General features: G+C 49.1%; 1 protein-coding gene and 1 non-coding gene across 2 annotated transcripts; both read left to right on the forward strand.

Annotated features, from left to right (window-relative positions):
- Positions 1-1,479: 1,479 nt before the first annotated feature.
- LOC115330265 (testis-specific serine/threonine-protein kinase 5-like) lies at positions 1,480-14,475 on the forward strand. Its single transcript, XM_040504062.1, has 4 exons — positions 1,480-1,786; positions 2,242-2,428; positions 11,226-11,552; positions 13,773-14,475. The coding sequence occupies exons 1-4, from the start codon at positions 1,480-1,482 to the stop codon at positions 14,473-14,475; spliced, it is 1,524 nt and encodes a 507-aa protein (XP_040359996.1).
- A 1,404-nt stretch (positions 14,476-15,879) lies between these two features.
- On the forward strand, positions 15,880-15,961 carry Trnap-agg. Its single transcript has one exon. It is a non-coding gene; the product is annotated as a tRNA-Pro (tRNA).
- The last annotated feature ends 960 nt before the right edge of the window (positions 15,962-16,921 follow it).

A 16,921-nucleotide genomic window follows, 5' to 3' on the forward strand; every position in this document is an offset into this window, starting at 1 on the left:
CGCTCCACGTGCTTCAAGCTGGTGGGCGCTAGCACACTCGCCTACCGTTCCCCCATATGCGCGTTTAACCACGTTTTAACTGAGCAAGGAGCTGTCTCAGCCGTCTCAGCTATGTGAATTCTGCGCGCTCTAGGTAACTTTTACTTCTTTTCCTTTTTGGCCGCCGTTAAGGGCGCTGAGGGGCGGGATTATGTTAGGATTCGGTGCTTTGTAAAGAAGTGACAGACGGACATAGGCTGCGTTTACATGGATGCGACCGCTGCGCATCGAATCGAGATTTGACTATTTTGATTGGTACCAGATAGATAGAAGAAGAAGTAGGAAGACAGACTGCGTGCGATTGGTCCCTGCTCGATTCGATGCGCTGCGATCGCATTCATGGAAACGTAGCCACAGTGAAACTTATATAGGAGCTTCTGGTACTACGTACGGGCTCCAAGTGGACCAACAGAAGAGGATGAAAACTCGGCCTTGGTTGTAGTGGAACGCTAGAGTCACACTGATCCTCGGTCTGTCCCCTTCTTGGCTATGCGCCAACAACCAAAGGACAGCAACGACTACAGTGGAACGTGGAAATAGCAACGGCAGCTAAAAAGAACGCCGAGAGACAGTCGGGCACCTGGCGGAACCCTGCGCCGTCATGACCAGCGACACCGCTGTCCGGTCGGAGGAGCTTGCGATCAGCGAGGACGCGGCGCTGCTCGCCAAGAGCGGTTACGTACTCGGAGACGAGCTGGGCTCCGGATCGCACTCCAGAGTCGCGTAAGGATTCTCTCTTTCCCGATTCCCTTACTCACAATTTCCTTCCTTCTCGATTGCTATTTTGCAGTGTGAAGTACTTAGGATGGTCGTCAGAGCTACCATGAAGGGGCCGTCATAAAGTGGTTGCAACGTTTTTCGGACCGCGTCATGTCGTACGAGAACGTGCGAACTGGTATGGAGGTCTGGGCTTGAACACTTTAGCGGTGGCTTGCTTGCGGTGTATACCGACGGTCTGAGTTGTTGCTTTGTGGTACGAAGGCGAGATGCGTAATCCATAATGTCTGGTACGCGGCGTCATTCCGCGTGCTGGCTGATCGACTTCACATGCAGTATTTTCTCCGAGCGCCTGCATGCATGACTATGTAATTTTTATACATATGTGTTTGCGATAAAAATTCGATTTCATAATAAAACGACTTCTGGTCAAGAATACATATTTTCTGCACTCCTATCGGGCATGACGCCGTGTTGAACACGTTTTTTTCACTTGTTTGTTTGTTTTGTGTAGCGCAAGGAATGCACGAGCGGCTCCAGTCTAAGCTAGAGTTAAGAACCGGGTTGAACCGGTTCAGGCTTGGTGGAATCGGTAACCGAATCTTTATTTCGAAATTCGAATACACGTTGAACCGGAAGCCATCCAACAAAAAAAATGCAAATCTAGCAAACCCGAACCGAAATAATGGCCGGTTCGTCACCCCGCAATATATACCACCTATAATGCGGGATGCGAAGGTTTCAGGGCTCATGGCCAATGCTTTGCCTGTACCAAGAGTAGCAAATTCTGTGGTGCGCGCGTGCAGCGTGGTGACAAGGGACGGGCTGGCGTACGCCTGCAAGGTGGTGTACACCCGGCGGACGTCTCGCAACTTCCGCGTCAAGTTCCTCCCCCGCCAGCTGGGCATCCTGAGCCGCCTCCGGCACTCGCATATCGTCCGGGTCCTGGAGATCCTGCACCGACCCAGCCGGGTCTTCATCGTCATGGAGCTGGTCCTGGGCGGGAACCTGTTCACCCTCGTCTCGGTGAGTCCGTCTTCCGGGCTTTTTTAAATGCAAGAGCATTTCTTTCTTCTTTTAGCAACCCCCCCCCCCCCCCCCCGAACGAGCATCCACACACGCACACACACACAAATAATCGTTATCTGTTGCACAAAACACAGGTGGGTGCACGGGGAAGGCAAGTCTGAGTGTATAGTAAGTTGCCAAGAAAGAACACAGCTCTCGGTGGCTACATTACCTGACAGAGTGAGAACGGCACGGCGGGTGTATTGAACGCCCGGCCTTCAGCATGCGTTCCATGCCCTTCACCGTGCTATGGCTGCACGCGCACGCGTGCTCGAGGTCCAGGCAAAGCCGAAGCGTCGTCGAAGCTCCTACCTGCCGTTCTCGCTCTGTCATAGGCTAGTGTGTCCTGAGAGCATCTTAGAACAGTATACGCAGGATCTTCCTCGAGTGCATGCGGTGCATCCTTGCAGGCCGAAGGTCGGCTCCCCGAAAGCCGCGCCCACGAGCTGTTCGTGCAACTGGCCTGCGCCGTGGCCTACCTGCACCGGCACGACATCGCCCACCGAGACATCAAGTGCGAGAACGTGCTCCTCTCGCGCGACGGCATCGTCAAGCTGGCGGACTTCGGCTTCAGCCGCTACTGCGGTGAGCCCCGGGAAGCGGCGCGGAGTCTGCACGTTGGCGGTGGGCGAATCAAAGCGATCGAGCTGAACGCACCAAGGCTGCACACGTGCATACCTTGGTCCGACGCTCTGTTCGGCTGGTCAGTGCCGTAGCTTTGGCCGTTTGCGAACTTGTCCGCGGCGCCTTTCTCTCATTCGCTGCTCCGACGTATGTCACGCTGCTGAGATGGCATAGCGGTAGGAATCGAGCGCATATGCTATAGAGGTCGGGCATCCAAAAGGGACGCCTTGCCGTTCTCATTCTATCATTGACAATGGTCGAAACCTCGCGCCCGCGTCGCCACGTACGCAATCCTGACGCGTTGGCAGAGGCTCGGAACGAGCGCACGATCCGCAAGCGCGGCAGTATGCAAGATGGCGTACGCACAACTTGTCTTATGTAAGAAGACGAAGATCAACTTCAGGAACGTCTTCGGAAGAATCACGGAACGAGAGGCGCTTCGTGGTGACTGGAGTCACGGAGAGCTTGACAAACGCAGGGCTTGGTCAGTTTCAAGCACGCTGTTACCACTCCACAGCCAATCAGATCGTGGCATCAGTCGATAAGAACGCCAAAAAACCAACAACGAAGTGAAAAAAAGCAAAAAAAAACGTGAAAATAGCAAAAAAAAAAAAAAATACTGGCAGGGCAAAAAAAGACCGCGACAATTGATTGGGGTCCCAGAACGCTACACACGTTTTGTTTCTTGTTTTTTTTTTTAGACCGCATGTATATATATATATATATATGAACGAATATGTGCAGATGAATGAACCGTACTTAATCCAATGAATCAAAGAATCAAAGTTTCCAGGAACCCGCCGAAAGCCAAAAATTGGCTCCGCCAATTTTTGGCTTTCGGCGGGTTCCTGGAACGTACGATGGTGTGAAGTGCCCGTGTTGTATATATATATATATATATATATATATATAGAGAGAGAGAGAGAGAGAGAGAGAGAGGGGGGGGGGGGAGAGAAAGAGAGAGCGAATGGATCAAACCGAAACTAATGCGCCAACGCGGACCCACTAACGACTTGAGGGTGGCTCGTGCAATCCTTCGATTGCTCGCCATCGGCAGGCAACAGACTAGTGACAACAAAGCAGTGGTCCAAATTTTGTCATTGAATACCCCCATTAAATACAACCGCTTTGACAATTTTTTTTGCTCGCGTTTTATATATTATTTTACAACCCTAACGCCACGCCTATTGCAAACAGCTGCGCCTGGTCGCTGTCAAGTCTGTGTAGGTGCGAGCAAGGACGTGCAATTTCATAGCATGCTAAGTACGTTTACCTTCTTCACGCACGCGCTGCACGCGTGCTTGCGAGCGTGCACTCTTAGAAAAAGGGTATGTATAGTCCTCCCTAAAGGGAGGAATGGACTTGTAACCTATTTTCCTCCATAAAGGGAGAAACTTTCGTCTCTAAAGCAGGGGAGCAAAGTTTCTCCGTCGCCTGCATCTGATTATGGCGGCCCCGAATCGAGCAGATCGAGCTCAATAAGGTTTTACGATGACAATACGTCTCTTGTACTGGACGAGAGGAGCAGCAAATGAAAGTGTAACACGAGCTTTCCGAGAACTGTGTTTATTTCCGAAGCCAGCTTCCCCCCGCAGGCAACGAGACTTCCGTTTCAAAAGCAATTACTCGGTCTTCTCGTCGTCAGCACTGCGATGTTAAACGGACACAACCGATGCCCAGTTACTTCGCGCACTTTGCGTCTTACCTTTGGTGTTCCTCGAGTCACAATTCCTTCGTCAACCACACATCACGGAGGAATGGTAGACCAATCCGCGAAACCAAAAGCCGCTCTCAAAAGAACAAACTCGAAGCCGCTGTTGCACGGTAACCAGAAATTATCGCGTAGCGAGGAAGAAGGTTAAATCGCTTCGATTTTATTCACCATTTTTCCTTAATGCTAAAATTCCAAACTGTAAATATACCTACTTTACGTCATATTTTCGTACTGTTCAGTCATTTCCCCAGAGCGCAATCGCTCTCAGGGAGGAGACAACCAACGGTCATATTGGCCAGCGTTCCAATATGACTCAATTACTCAATTTCAAAGTGAGAGTTAAAAATAAAGGAAATAAACAGTTTCTCTCGACCTGCACCACCTGACGGTGTAACAAGTTCAATCCAACTCAAAATTTAGAAAAAAAAAATGAGGGCCGTAATTGGCCAAAAGTTACTTTAGTTCTGAAAGCCAATGAAAAAGAAAAACAGGGAGGCAGCTCAACCTTGGCGTTGGATCGAACTTGGAAAAATTATGCGGGCATTTACGATTATTTGTGTTTTTTTTTTTTTTTTTCCTTTTGGTATTAAGTAAATAACTGTTGTTCCGCTTAAACTTGCCTCTTCTTTTCGGTGTTCTTGACGACGAGGAAGTTGTCTTGTTCTTGTTTAGAATTTTCGTGCTGGAATGTATAAGAAAATTAATTGAAAACAATCTAAAATCTTATGGTCTATTAATTATTTATTTAATTAATTATGTATATCTGCGCTACTTTGTATTCTCGTGTATGTTTTCATTTTATTTATTATTTGTTTTTCTCCTTATTTTTATGTTTGCTTCTTTTTTCTCTTTCCTTTTTGGGTGGGGGGAAGAAGCAGAGATCATTTTATTCCTTCGTCGTTTTTAATTTTTCAATGATTATTGTTATCATAATTATTTTACAACAAGAGATTATCCTTTTATAGCTCTGTATACCATGGGGTTTACGTATTTAGATTTTCCCCCGGAGGAGTAGGATCACACTTATAACGCTTCGATCCTGTTTTTGTCCTATAGGAAGCATTCACTGGCGGCCATAGCTGTGTGCACGACCGCTGAGCGCGTGCTGATGGCGAGCTTTCACAGTTCTTTTGTAACGTGCATTCCGCGCCCTCAAGAGTGCCGTCTTAGCAGCCTATTGATGTGAGCTCGTTCTGAGCATGCGCTAATACTCCTTATAGGAAGTATTCACTGGCGGCCATAGCTGTGTGCACGACTGCTGAGCGCGTGCTGATGGCGAGCTTTCACAGGTCTTTTGTAACGTGCATTCCGCGCCCTCAAGAGTGCCGGTCTTAGCAGCCTATTGATGTGAGCTCGTTCTGAGCATGCGCTCTAGACAGCACCCACAAATATGGCGCCCAGTGAATACTCCTTATAGGAAGTATTCACTGGCGGCCATAGCTGTGTGCACGACTGCTGAGCGCGTGCTGATGGCGAGCTTTCACAGTTCTTTTGTAACGTGCATTCCGCGCCCTCAAGAGTGCCGGTCTTAGCAGCCTATTGATGTGAGCTCGTTCAGAGCATGCGCTCTAGACAGCACCCACAAATATGGCGCCCAGTGAATACTCCTTATAGGAAGTATTCACTGGCGGCCATAGCTGTGTGCACGACTGCTGAGCGCGTGCTGATGGCGAGCTTTCACAGGTCTTTTGTAACGTGCATTCCGCGCCCTCAAGAGTGCCGGTCTTAGCAGCCTATTGATGTGAGCTCGTTCTGAGCATGCGCTCTAGACAGCACCCACAAATATGGCGCCCAGTGAATACTCCTTATAGGAAGTATTCACTGGCGGCCATAGCTGTGTGCACGACTGCTGAGCGCGTGCTGATGGCGAGCTTTCACAGTTCTTTTGTAACGTGCATTCCGCGCCCTCAAGAGTGCCGGTCTTAGCAGCCTATTGATGTGAGCTCGTTCTGAGCATGCGCTCTAGACAGCACCCACAAATATGGCGCCCAGTGAATACTCCTTATAGGAAGTATTCACTGGCGGCCATAGCTGTGTGCACGACTGCTGAGCGCGTGCTGATGGCGAGCTTTCACAGTTCTTTTGTAACGTGCATTCCGCGCCCTCAAGAGTGCCGGTCTTAGCAGCCTATTGATGTGAGCTCGTTCAGAGCATGCGCTCTAGACAGCACCCACAAATATGGCGCCCAGTGAATACTCCTTATAGGAAGAATTCACTGGCGGCCATAGCTGTGTGCACGACTGCTGAGCGCGTGCTGATGGCGAGCTTTCACAGTTCTTTTGTAACGTGCATTCCGCGCCCTCAAGAGTGCCGGTCTTAGCAGCCTATTGATGTGAGCTCGTTCAGAGCATGCGCTCTAGACAGCACCCACAAATATGGCGCCCAGTGAATACTCCTTATAGGAAGTATTCACTGGCGGCCATAGCTGTGTGCACGACTGCTGAGCGCGTGCTGATGGCGAGCTTTCACAGGTCTTTTGTAACGTGCATTCCGCGCCCTCAAGAGTGCCGGTCTTAGCAGCCTATTGATGTGAGCTCGTTCTGAGCATGCGCTCTAGACAGCACCCACAAATATGGCGCCCAGTGAATACTCCTTATAGGAAGTATTCACTGGCGGCCATAGCTGTGTGCACGACTGCTGAGCGCGTGCTGATGGCGAGCTTTCACAGTTCTTTTGTAACGTGCATTCCGCGCCCTCAAGAGTGCCGGTCTTAGCAGCCTATTGATGTGAGCTCGTTCAGAGCATGCGCTCTAGACAGCACCCACAAATATGGCGCCCAGTGAATACTCCTTATAGGAAGTATTCACTGGCGGCCATAGCTGTGTGCACGACTGCTGAGCGCGTGCTGATGGCGAGCTTTCACAGGTCTTTTGTAACGTGCATTCCGCGCCCTCAAGAGTGCCGGTCTTAGCAGCCTATTGATGTGAGCTCGTTCTGAGCATGCGCTCTAGACAGCACCCACAAATATGGCGCCCAGTGAATACTCCTTATAGGAAGTATTCACTGGCGGCCATAGCTGTGTGCACGACTGCTGAGCGCGTGCTGATGGCGAGCTTTCACAGGTCTTTTGTAACGTGCATTCCGCGCCCTCAAGAGTGCCGGTCTTAGCAGCCTATTGATGTGAGCTCGTTCTGAGCATGCGCTCTAGACAGCACCCACAAATATGGCGCCCAGTGAATACTCCTTATAGGAAGTATTCACTGGCGGCCATAGCTGTGTGCACGACTGCTGAGCGCGTGCTGATGGCGAGCTTTCACAGGTCTTTTGTAACGTGCATTCCGCGCCCTCAAGAGTGCCGGTCTTAGCAGCCTATTGATGTGAGCTCGTTCTGAGCATGCGCTCTAGACAGCACCCACAAATATGGCGCCCAGTGAATATTCCTTATAGGAAGTATTCACTGGCGGCCATAGCTGTGTGCACGACTGCTGAGCGCGTGCTGATGGCGAGCTTTCACAGTTCTTTTGTAACGTGCATTCCGCGCCCTCAAGAGTGCCGGTCTTAGCAGCCTATTGATGTGAGCTCGTTCAGAGCATGCGCTCTAGACAGCACCCACAAATATGGCGCCCAGTGAATACTCCTTATAGGAAGTATTCACTGGCGGCCATAGCTGTGTGCACGACTGCTGAGCGCGTGCTGATGGCGAGCTTTCACAGGTCTTTTGTAACGTGCATTCCGCGCCCTCAAGAGTGCCGGTCTTAGCAGCCTATTGATGCGAGCTCGTTCTGAGCATGCGCTCTAGACAGCACCCACAAATATGGCGCCCAGTGAATACTCCTTATAGGAAGTATTCACTGGCGGCCATAGCTGTGTGCACGACTGCTGAGCGCGTGCTGATGGCGAGCTTTCACAGGTCTTTTGTAACGTGCATTTCGCGCCCTCAAGAGTGCCGGTCTTAGCAGCCTGTTGATGTGAGCTCGTTCAGAGCATGCGCTCTAGACAGCACCCACAAATATGGCGCCCAGTGAATACTTCTTATAGGAAGTATTCACTGGCGGCTATAGCTGTGTGCACGACTGCTGAGCGCGTGCTGATGGCGAGCTTTCACAGGTCTTTTGTAACGTGCATTCCGCGCCCTCAAGAGTGCCGGTCTTAGCAGCCTATTGATGTGAGCTCGTTCTGAGCATGCGCTCTAGACAGCACCCACAAATATGGCGCCCAGTGAATACTCCTTATAGGAAGTATTCGCTGGCGGCCATAGCTGTGTGCACGACTGCTGAGCGCGTGCTGATGGCGAGCTTTCACAGTTCTTTTGTAACGTGCATTCCGCGCCCTCAAGAGTGCCGGTCTTAGCAGCCTATTGATGTGAGCTCGTTCAGAGCATGCGCTCTAGACAGCACCCACAAATATGGCGCCCAGTGAATACTCCTTATAGGAAGTATTCACTGGTGGCCATAGCTGTGTGCACGACTGCTGAGCACGTGCTGATGGCGAGCTTTCACAGGTCTTTTGTAACGTGCATTCCGCGCCCTCAAGAGTGCCGGTCTTAGCAGCCTATTGATGTGAGCTCGTTCAGAGCATGCGCTCTAGACAGCACCCACAAATATGGCGCCCAGTGAATACTCCTTATAGGAAGTATTCACTGGCGGCCATAGCTGTGTGCACGACTGCTGAGCGCGTGCTGATGGCGAGCTTTCACAGGTCTTTTGTAACGTTCATTTCGCGCCCTCAAGAGTGCTGGTCTTAGCAGCCTATTGATGTGAGCTCGTTCAGAGCATGCGCTCTAGACAGCACCCACAAATATGGCGCCCAGTGAATACTCCTTATAGGAAGTATTCACTGGCGGCCATAGCTGTGTGCACGACTGCTGAGCGCGTGCTGATGGCGAGCTTTCACAGGTCTTTTGTAACGTGCATTCCGCGCCCTCAAGAGTGCCGGTCTTAGCAGCCTATTGATGTGAGCTCGTTCACAGCATGCGCTCTAGACAGCACCCACAAATATGGCGCCCAGTGAATACTCCTTATATTCGTATCATGTGTTTCTATAAATTCTTCTTTTTTTTGAGATGGGAAGGTATGAAATCGACACAAAATATTTAGTTGTTTTAATCAACAATATTCTTTACGTACGTTGTTCGTTGTTGGTTCAACCCACGGTAGTTTAACCTCTTTCCTTTTTTTTTTTTAATTTCACAGTCTGTGTTTGTTGTCCAGTCCCGAACACTGCTTATTTGAGAGTACATGACTACTTCGCTCCCGCTTTGTTGTTAATACTGTCATTATTTTTGGTGAGAAGGCCAGAACCTGGAACTGGTCTTAGGTCCTCCTAACCTTTTGTTTGGGGTCTTCTCTATTGGTGGCTGTTTGTCGTGGGTTACTACCAGCGTGCGGATATCACTATGCGCACGTCGATCCATTGCACCTAATCCCTCAAGTGGTCTTGAACTCTTTAATGTAAAGCGGAACGTCAACCTGTCACATCCCGCCCCCTCCTATCACGGCCCGACCAGCGGCATCAATGCCCGACAACCCATCTTGTTGCATCTTCTTGCATCTTGTTATCTTCGCATGCTCATTTGATAAAATTAGTGGTAAAAACGTCAATGCAACCGAAGTGCTCTGCACGTTTGGACTGGGAGACGCAATTACAGCCGACCGTCACTGCCACTGAAGCTCAATCAACTCAACAACTTTTATTAAACAACGTGTTGCTCGCTGCTCGAAAAACGAAACCGAAAGAAGATGAGGGTAGAGAGGGATGAAGCATTCTGTCGTCTGCTTGGAGAAGGAGGAAAACGTCTCGTTCCTCCCTTCTTCTCGTGTCCGCTTGGGACTGCGTCAGTAGAAGGGAGGAACACGCGCCGTTGCTACCTTTTTCCTCCAGTTTTTTTCTTAAAGTGTGGGGCACCGGCAAGAATCACCTGTACATCCAACTCAACGCAAAATAAAAAGACCTTGTGCTGGATTACCGACGCCCCATAAAGCTTGTGGCGAATGAATGCTTCATGTACCCGGGTAGAAACTGAGAGAGAGAGAGAGAGAGAGAGAGGAGGTGACAAAAGCGCGCGGGGATGACACCGAGCTCTGGTTGGAATGATTGCTGGGTAAACGGCTCTACTCTCTCTTCGAACGCGTTCGAACGCCGAAAGCCAGCACCTGGCGTACGGTGTTCGCGTTCGAATAGTGAGTAGAGACAAAGGCAGCGAGCTTTTTGTCTATCCAATAAGGCAGCGCACTGCGCTGCCGTAGTGCCATGCATGGAAAGCCATGCAGTGTCTGAAAATGAGTCACCAGTTCAGTGGAGATACCTAAATAAAACTGGAATAAGGTCAAAATAGAAAATATTTTGTTTTTTGTTTTTTTTTGCAGGAAAGTGTCTAAGCTCTTCTGCAAGCACCTATTCTCGGAAACAATACTGCGAAGCGGGACGCCGGGTTTCTGAGTCGTCTCACTGCTGACCCGACGAATACACGGACTGTTTATTTTTGCGTAGCGTGTAAATGTTTGCAGATACTAGTGCAAATCGGGTTCATTCTAGCCCCAAATAGTGCCCAAATATACCCTTTTGGCTAACATTGTATGATGCATTGAATGCAATACCGAAGGAGCGGTCGTTTATGTTTGTTTAGAATACAATACAATTTATTGCGCTTTGTTTTTACATCTTACAACACAGTTCCCATTTAAGCCGATAACGCTTGTGTGAGACATCAAACAGTCGTTTACTGTGTGGGACATTAAAACAGTCATATAATGTGTGGGACATTAAACAGTCGTTTTGGAGAGTGAAGAGCATAACATGTTTATTACTTTATCGCTAAGTTTGACGAATAAATTGATGCAAACTTTCTCCGCTAAATTTAGGGGGGAAATTGACGTTGTGGCGCCACGTGACGTTATGTTACAATGTCAGGTCGTGATGTCACGTGACACCATGGCGTCGCGTGGCGTCAATTGTTTTACTTATTTTATCGGACGGGCGGGTAAACGCCTTGGATTAGGGGGTTTCCATTCAAATACTTTCCACGCTTTCAAAGACCTGTAGAGAGTCCTTTACGTCCAAACACCCGCGGAAATCGGTTGACAAGCGCAGACGACCCGGAGCACAAGGGACGGCAGCTGATGAGCCAGACGTATTGCGGCAGCGAGGCGTACGCGGCGCCGGAGGTGCTCAAGGGAGTCCGGTACCTGCCCAAGAGCGCGGACATGTGGAGCCTTGGCGCCGTGCTCTTCGTGCTGGTTACCGGGGCCCTGCCCTTCGACGTGGAGAACCTGGCTCGGCAGGTCCGGCAGCAGATGACCCGCACCGTCCGCTTCCCGAGGCAGCTCGTGGCCACGCCAGAGCTTAGGAACGTCATCCGGACTCTGCTCGAGCCCGTGGTGCACCTTAGGGGGACCATGGGACAGCTGGTCAGGCATCGCTGGATGAGGATGTATCCGGATCCGCTCAAGAGGTGCGTAGCGAAGCGCGTAAACTAATATAAAGGAAGTTATATACCAGAGAAGCAATTGAGAGAGTGAGTCAAGAAGCCACAACCAAATAACAAATTCAAAAGGACAGGATCGTTTTTTTTTCTTTAAAGGTAGACGTTTTTCTAAGTACTTGACAACAAAATTAATATTCCGAAGTATTAAAAAGCCCGCCTATAGACGATTGCAAGCAGGGCATCCGGACACCGCCATGACTCTGCTCGTGAGGGCAATTATACGTGCCACTGCAAGCTTGCCAAAGCTAGTTTCACGTGCGGGCTGCAGATGCTCGCACACATGAGGTACCGGTGAGGCACCATGCTTGCAATTGACTATACGTGTCCTCTTAGCCACATTTATTTTATTTGTTGCTGCTGTTTTAATCCGATAGTATTCTTTAGCTACTTCACCCAATCTTCGCAATACGGTATCTGGCCTTGAATGCGCCGCGCATACGCAGGCGCCGAGTATATGCGGAGAGGCAGTACGCACGCCTTCACATGCGCACCCTCTTCAAATGACCTGAAGTCCTTGACGTTCTCTTCGACGTCTTTCTAGAGGTCGTCCTAGACGACGTCTTCGACATTTTTCTCTAGGACGTCGTCCTAGACGTCATTCTTGAGGTCGTCCTAAATGTCGTCGTTGAGATCGCCCTGGAGGGCGTCCCAGAGGTCTTTCTAGATGTCGTCTTTCACTCCGTCCTCTAGAATGTCGTCCTCGACGTTGTCCTAGACGTCGTCATTATGATCACCCTAGAGGTCATTGAGATCGCCCTAGAGGTCGTACTAGAGGTTGTCCTAGGTGTTGTCCTCGACGTAACCCTAGCAAGCAGTTAATCCCGCGCCGCGCTATACACGAGGCGGCAGTACGCACACATTAGCATTTGCGCCCAAGCTACGAAGGAACCGCTCATGGCTGCGTTGCAAGCAGATAAACCTACGCGGTGCATACGTATAGTGGCAGAACGCACACATTCACATTTGCGCCCAAGCTACGAAGCATGCAATTACCAGTTTGAGTTGATCTAGTTGGTATACACGATCAATGATGGTGGTAAAAAAGCTTGAACACTAAACGATCACACAGAGACAGGGCAAGACACACACGAAGCTGCAATGATGACGAGAAAACAGCTCGAACATTAAACGGTTACACAGAGACAGGCAAAAACACACACGAAGCTGCAATGATGGTGGGAAAACAGCTTGGACATTAAACGGTTGCACGAAGACAGATGATTGAAACGATTACACAGAGACGAAGCAATCACTCAATTTCGAATTGGCGCGCTGTAGTCGCGCTGACGTCAATGATTGCGCTGTAAACCATTCATAACATAAAGTGTTCAATCAAAATTTGCGTCGTCGTATTCACAATTAGCTGCGTCGTGAGTCTCATGACGAAGGCTATCGCAATTCATAGGCAACCAACAATAGTGGTTTCTGCAGCTCATCTTTTTTTTAATCACATGTAAGTCTTGGAGCCGGAAAAGAGGTGGTGACGCTCATTCGGATTTAACTGTATAAAGTCACGTGCGTTGAACCCACACCTAAACGTTTGGCCGAAGTTAGACTGTTCCATCAGCGGAGGACTGTGACATCCACGCTCCAGAGGATCAAGGAAAACCCGAGAAGCCGTTCTGTGACAGACGGGATAATCCTTGGGATCCAGCTGGTTCTCGACTCTAAACTAGATACCTCGATGCGTCGGGAATGTGTGAGCTGTTTTAGCTTGTTGCGAGTAGTTGTAAGTGAAGGAATGTGCGCGTGCGCGCGGGGAAAGCAGTTACATGGACGCCCTTCTGTGCTACCTGTGTTCCGTATTTTTTTTTTTTTTTTTTGTCCGTCATATATTCGCCTTATTTCTATTGACAGACAATTTACATGAGATGCGTTCTAGCTCTCGCGTAAAAGGGCCCGGCAGTGATATCATAACCTTTAACTCCTTTTTGTCAGGCTAGCTATCGACCCCTAGAAGCTAACCTATCAAATTTCCCGGTGCGGCGCCGTGCAACACGTATGCTCACGTCTGGCGTCCGCGCCTGTAATAGTTTACGAGGTACCATAGTCCAAAAGTTTTGCTTGGTGTCCCTTTACATTTGCGGACAGTCTTGTGGGTCATTGTGCTATTGACAGGCATCCCAGAAAAATAATCAGAAATGATCAACAGCTAAGGCGAACATTCCCAACGGGCACCTCTCGCAGACTGGCCAAGCGTTCGCTGAAGCAGTCTCGCGAAGGATCCCCCGTGGTCTCGGCCATGCTTCACCGGCCGTTCAGCAACATCGCAGAGGATGGCACGGTCCTGGCATCGCTGACGCGTCAGGCGGCGCTGGAGGACTTGTTCGCATCCGATAAGAGCAACCTGACCTCCCAGGTGGAGTCCTTCGACTGGGCGCACGCCGACCACCAGGAGGTGCAACACGGCTCGCTCTACTCTAGCAGGGTGAACTACACTTCCCAAGACGTGGCCTCCGACTTCTGGGACAGGGCCAAAGAGGGCTGCAGCTTCGCCGATACGGGGGCCCACGGAAAGCGGTCCGAGCCCCAGAGTCCGAAAGACTTCTTCGCGTCGCTGAAACCGGACGAAGGTGCCTGCAAGTACACGGATGACGCCAAGGCGGGCCAAGCGTTTCGGGAGGTCGGGGATCCCAGCCAACGGCTGACAGACTTCGCGAGCAAGCTGTACCATACTGACGACCATCAAAGCTACGACCACGCGGACTTCGTGGTTTGTCCCACATTCGACGACGACAACCTCGAGGCGCAATTTGAGGCGTTGATGGCGACCTTCAAGAACAAGTCTACCAGGTCGGGGACTTCGAGCGAGCCGTCCGAGAAGTCGTTTGAAGCGGGCTCGGACTTGCTAGGACATCGTTCGATGGCCAGGACGTCGCCGAACAAATAGTCAGCGCCGAGATTTAGGGAAAATAACAGTTCCGGCACAAATGTTTGACCCTACACTCTCGAGAGTTCCTGCGAGTATACTGCACTGCGATGCACTCTGAAGCGCGATCATATCTCTGCGTGACTGTCATCAGCGGTGTCGCGCTTCGATGGTTATAAGGCCGAAGTGGCAGAAGGCTCAAATCTCGTAATCCTTGGGGATTATGAGATTTGAGCCTTCTGCCACGTTATTCTGCATATGTTGCTCGTTATTCTCATTGAAAACCGATGAAAGGAATAGCACTGGAGTTCCCAGTGCTTCTCGGACGGTATGTATGCAATATCTCCCGAGGGTGTATTGCTGAAAAGTATTTGGAGCTAGCAGTTTCGAAAGGAAAAGTTCTTTCTCAATTAAGATGCGGAGAAACTCGGCAATTAAATTTTTGTTCTGAATTTAAATTACAATCTAAAGTTTTCTTCTCGTGCACAATTGCGCGTATCAATCGCGAATAGTCCACGGCTTGAATCAAAATACTATTCATATCATTTCAAAATTTATATTTACCGTCTTTGTTCTTGTTAACATATTGATATTTTTCAGAACATACTTGTACGCAAAGGACACCTGTCGTTAAGGGCAAATATATGCTGCCATTTAACAATCAGATTACAGGTCACTGTATATTACAAAAGATGATTAATAATGTATTATGTTGAGCCACAGAAATGTGACGGCGACAATATTAATATATTACTTTTACGTATAAATAAAGCTATAAAAATCTCAAAATTATATAAAAATTATTGATCGACCGTCCAATAATTAAGAATTGTCTATGAATGCACAGTGTTGAGCAGAATATGAATAAGCAACACAAGTCAGTTAGCAAATATACTGTCTGTCATCGTCTGTTTGGGGTTTAGATGACCATATATATATATATATATATATAAACGGATCATTCATCTGCATATGTTTGTTTATTTCCTCTTCGGAGACCACGTACGATGGGGTGAAGTGCCCGTGTTATATATATATATATATATATATATATATATATATATATATATATATTGTTGCTTAGAAGAAAAGAAAGTGCGCGCCAGAAAAATGGCTAGGACGCGCGACAGCTCGAGCTGAGCCCGGCAGTTCGAAACAAAATGACCGCATCTCCACGTGGCGAATGATGTTGATTGGGGCGAAGCTCTGGTGGTGCTGATGATACTGATTTTGTGAGCACTTGAGCTCAGCACGCTATCGTCTATAAACGTCGAGCCAATGTATGCAACATTTAACGGGATTATATACGCATTTGGCCCCAGCGCCCTCTCCTGTATAGACGTTGAGCGGCTACATGCAACGTTTATTCCATGGCACCTTTAGCTCTTGAGTTACTACCACATCTCAGAGCCCCCTACTCGTCCTGTAGTCGTGGTCGAGTGGTTAAGGCGTTGGACTAGGAATCCATTGGGGTCTCCCTGCAAAGGTTCGAATCCTGTCGACTGCGCAAACTTTTTTTTTTTTTTTTTTTTTTTTTTTTAAGAAGACAGATAGGATGGCAATCGATGTAAGCACGGACGTCGGACAAGACTAAACCCTAAGGAACTTTGCCGTTAATAAACTCGGACCGCCAGAGACTGACTCCTGTACTATACTCCTTCAACAACACCGTAATATTTTGGTGGAGGTGCGGGGTACATCATCTTTCGTTCTTCGTTATCATCGCTCCTGATTTTGGTTGCAGCAGTCCTCCGCCACAACCGATCGACCTCCCAACCATTGTCCCGCCACGCGAGCTGCCACAAATGGCAAAGTGAGTGGGATAGCGGTTCAACGAATATGAACTATGAGGGTATGAAGAGCGCCGTGAAAAAGATGAACAAGGGACGAAATCTAGAGACAGATGCGAGCTTATGGTCCCCTGGCATGTCCCCAGCCCCGTTTGTGTTGGTAGTGGTCAGATGAATGAACCTTTTGGCGAATATGTGCTGCCACCTATGGGGCGATGGACGAACCTGAGGCGCACTGGGTTGGAGAGTATTTGTAGAGAAAACAACGTCCACGTTAGGCTTCTTGTGTGCTACCGGTTCGTTTTCTTTTTGCTGCTTTTAGTTTTCTTTCGCTGCTCGCATTTATACATCGACCAAACTGGCGGATGTATAAGTGATAGAGCAAGGGAGCACGCAGCCTCGGTGAGAAGCACATCAGCAGGACATTTGTCAGCTCATTGCCGGACCTGTGGATGCGATGCCCAGCTCACCAGCATAACCGTCCTTCATAGGAACAAGAACTCCGTGCGTGAAGTGCTGGAGGCCTTGGCCATCGAAGTAAAAGGAGAAGATTGCGGTCTGCCACACCCCGTTGAATACTAGGCTAAAAGGTTTTTTATAAGTGTTTATTCTGCCGTTAGACGAAAAAAAAAAAAAAAAAAAAGGGCCTAGGCCGGGAAGAAGACAAAGTAAAATTC

Source organism: Ixodes scapularis, unplaced genomic scaffold (assembly GCF_016920785.2).
Source record: "Ixodes scapularis isolate PalLabHiFi unplaced genomic scaffold, ASM1692078v2 PGA_scaffold1__304_contigs__length_218370807, whole genome shotgun sequence".
In the NCBI taxonomy this organism is placed as follows: Eukaryota; Metazoa; Arthropoda; class Arachnida; order Ixodida; family Ixodidae; genus Ixodes; species Ixodes scapularis.

Bases quoted from the DNA above. Each gene is read 5' to 3' on its own strand.
- LOC115330265 (XM_040504062.1), top strand. From the start codon at position 1,480: ATGCGGGATGCGAAGGTTTCAGGGCTCATGGCCAATGCTTTGCCTGTA. The intron at 1,787-2,241 runs GTCCGTCTTCCG...TGCAGGCCGAAG, and splicing joins GTTCACCCTCGTCTCGGTGA to GTCGGCTCCCCGAAAGCCGC. The intron at 2,429-11,225 runs GCGGAGTCTGCA...GCAGCTGATGAG, and splicing joins GGTGAGCCCCGGGAAGCGGC to CCAGACGTATTGCGGCAGCG.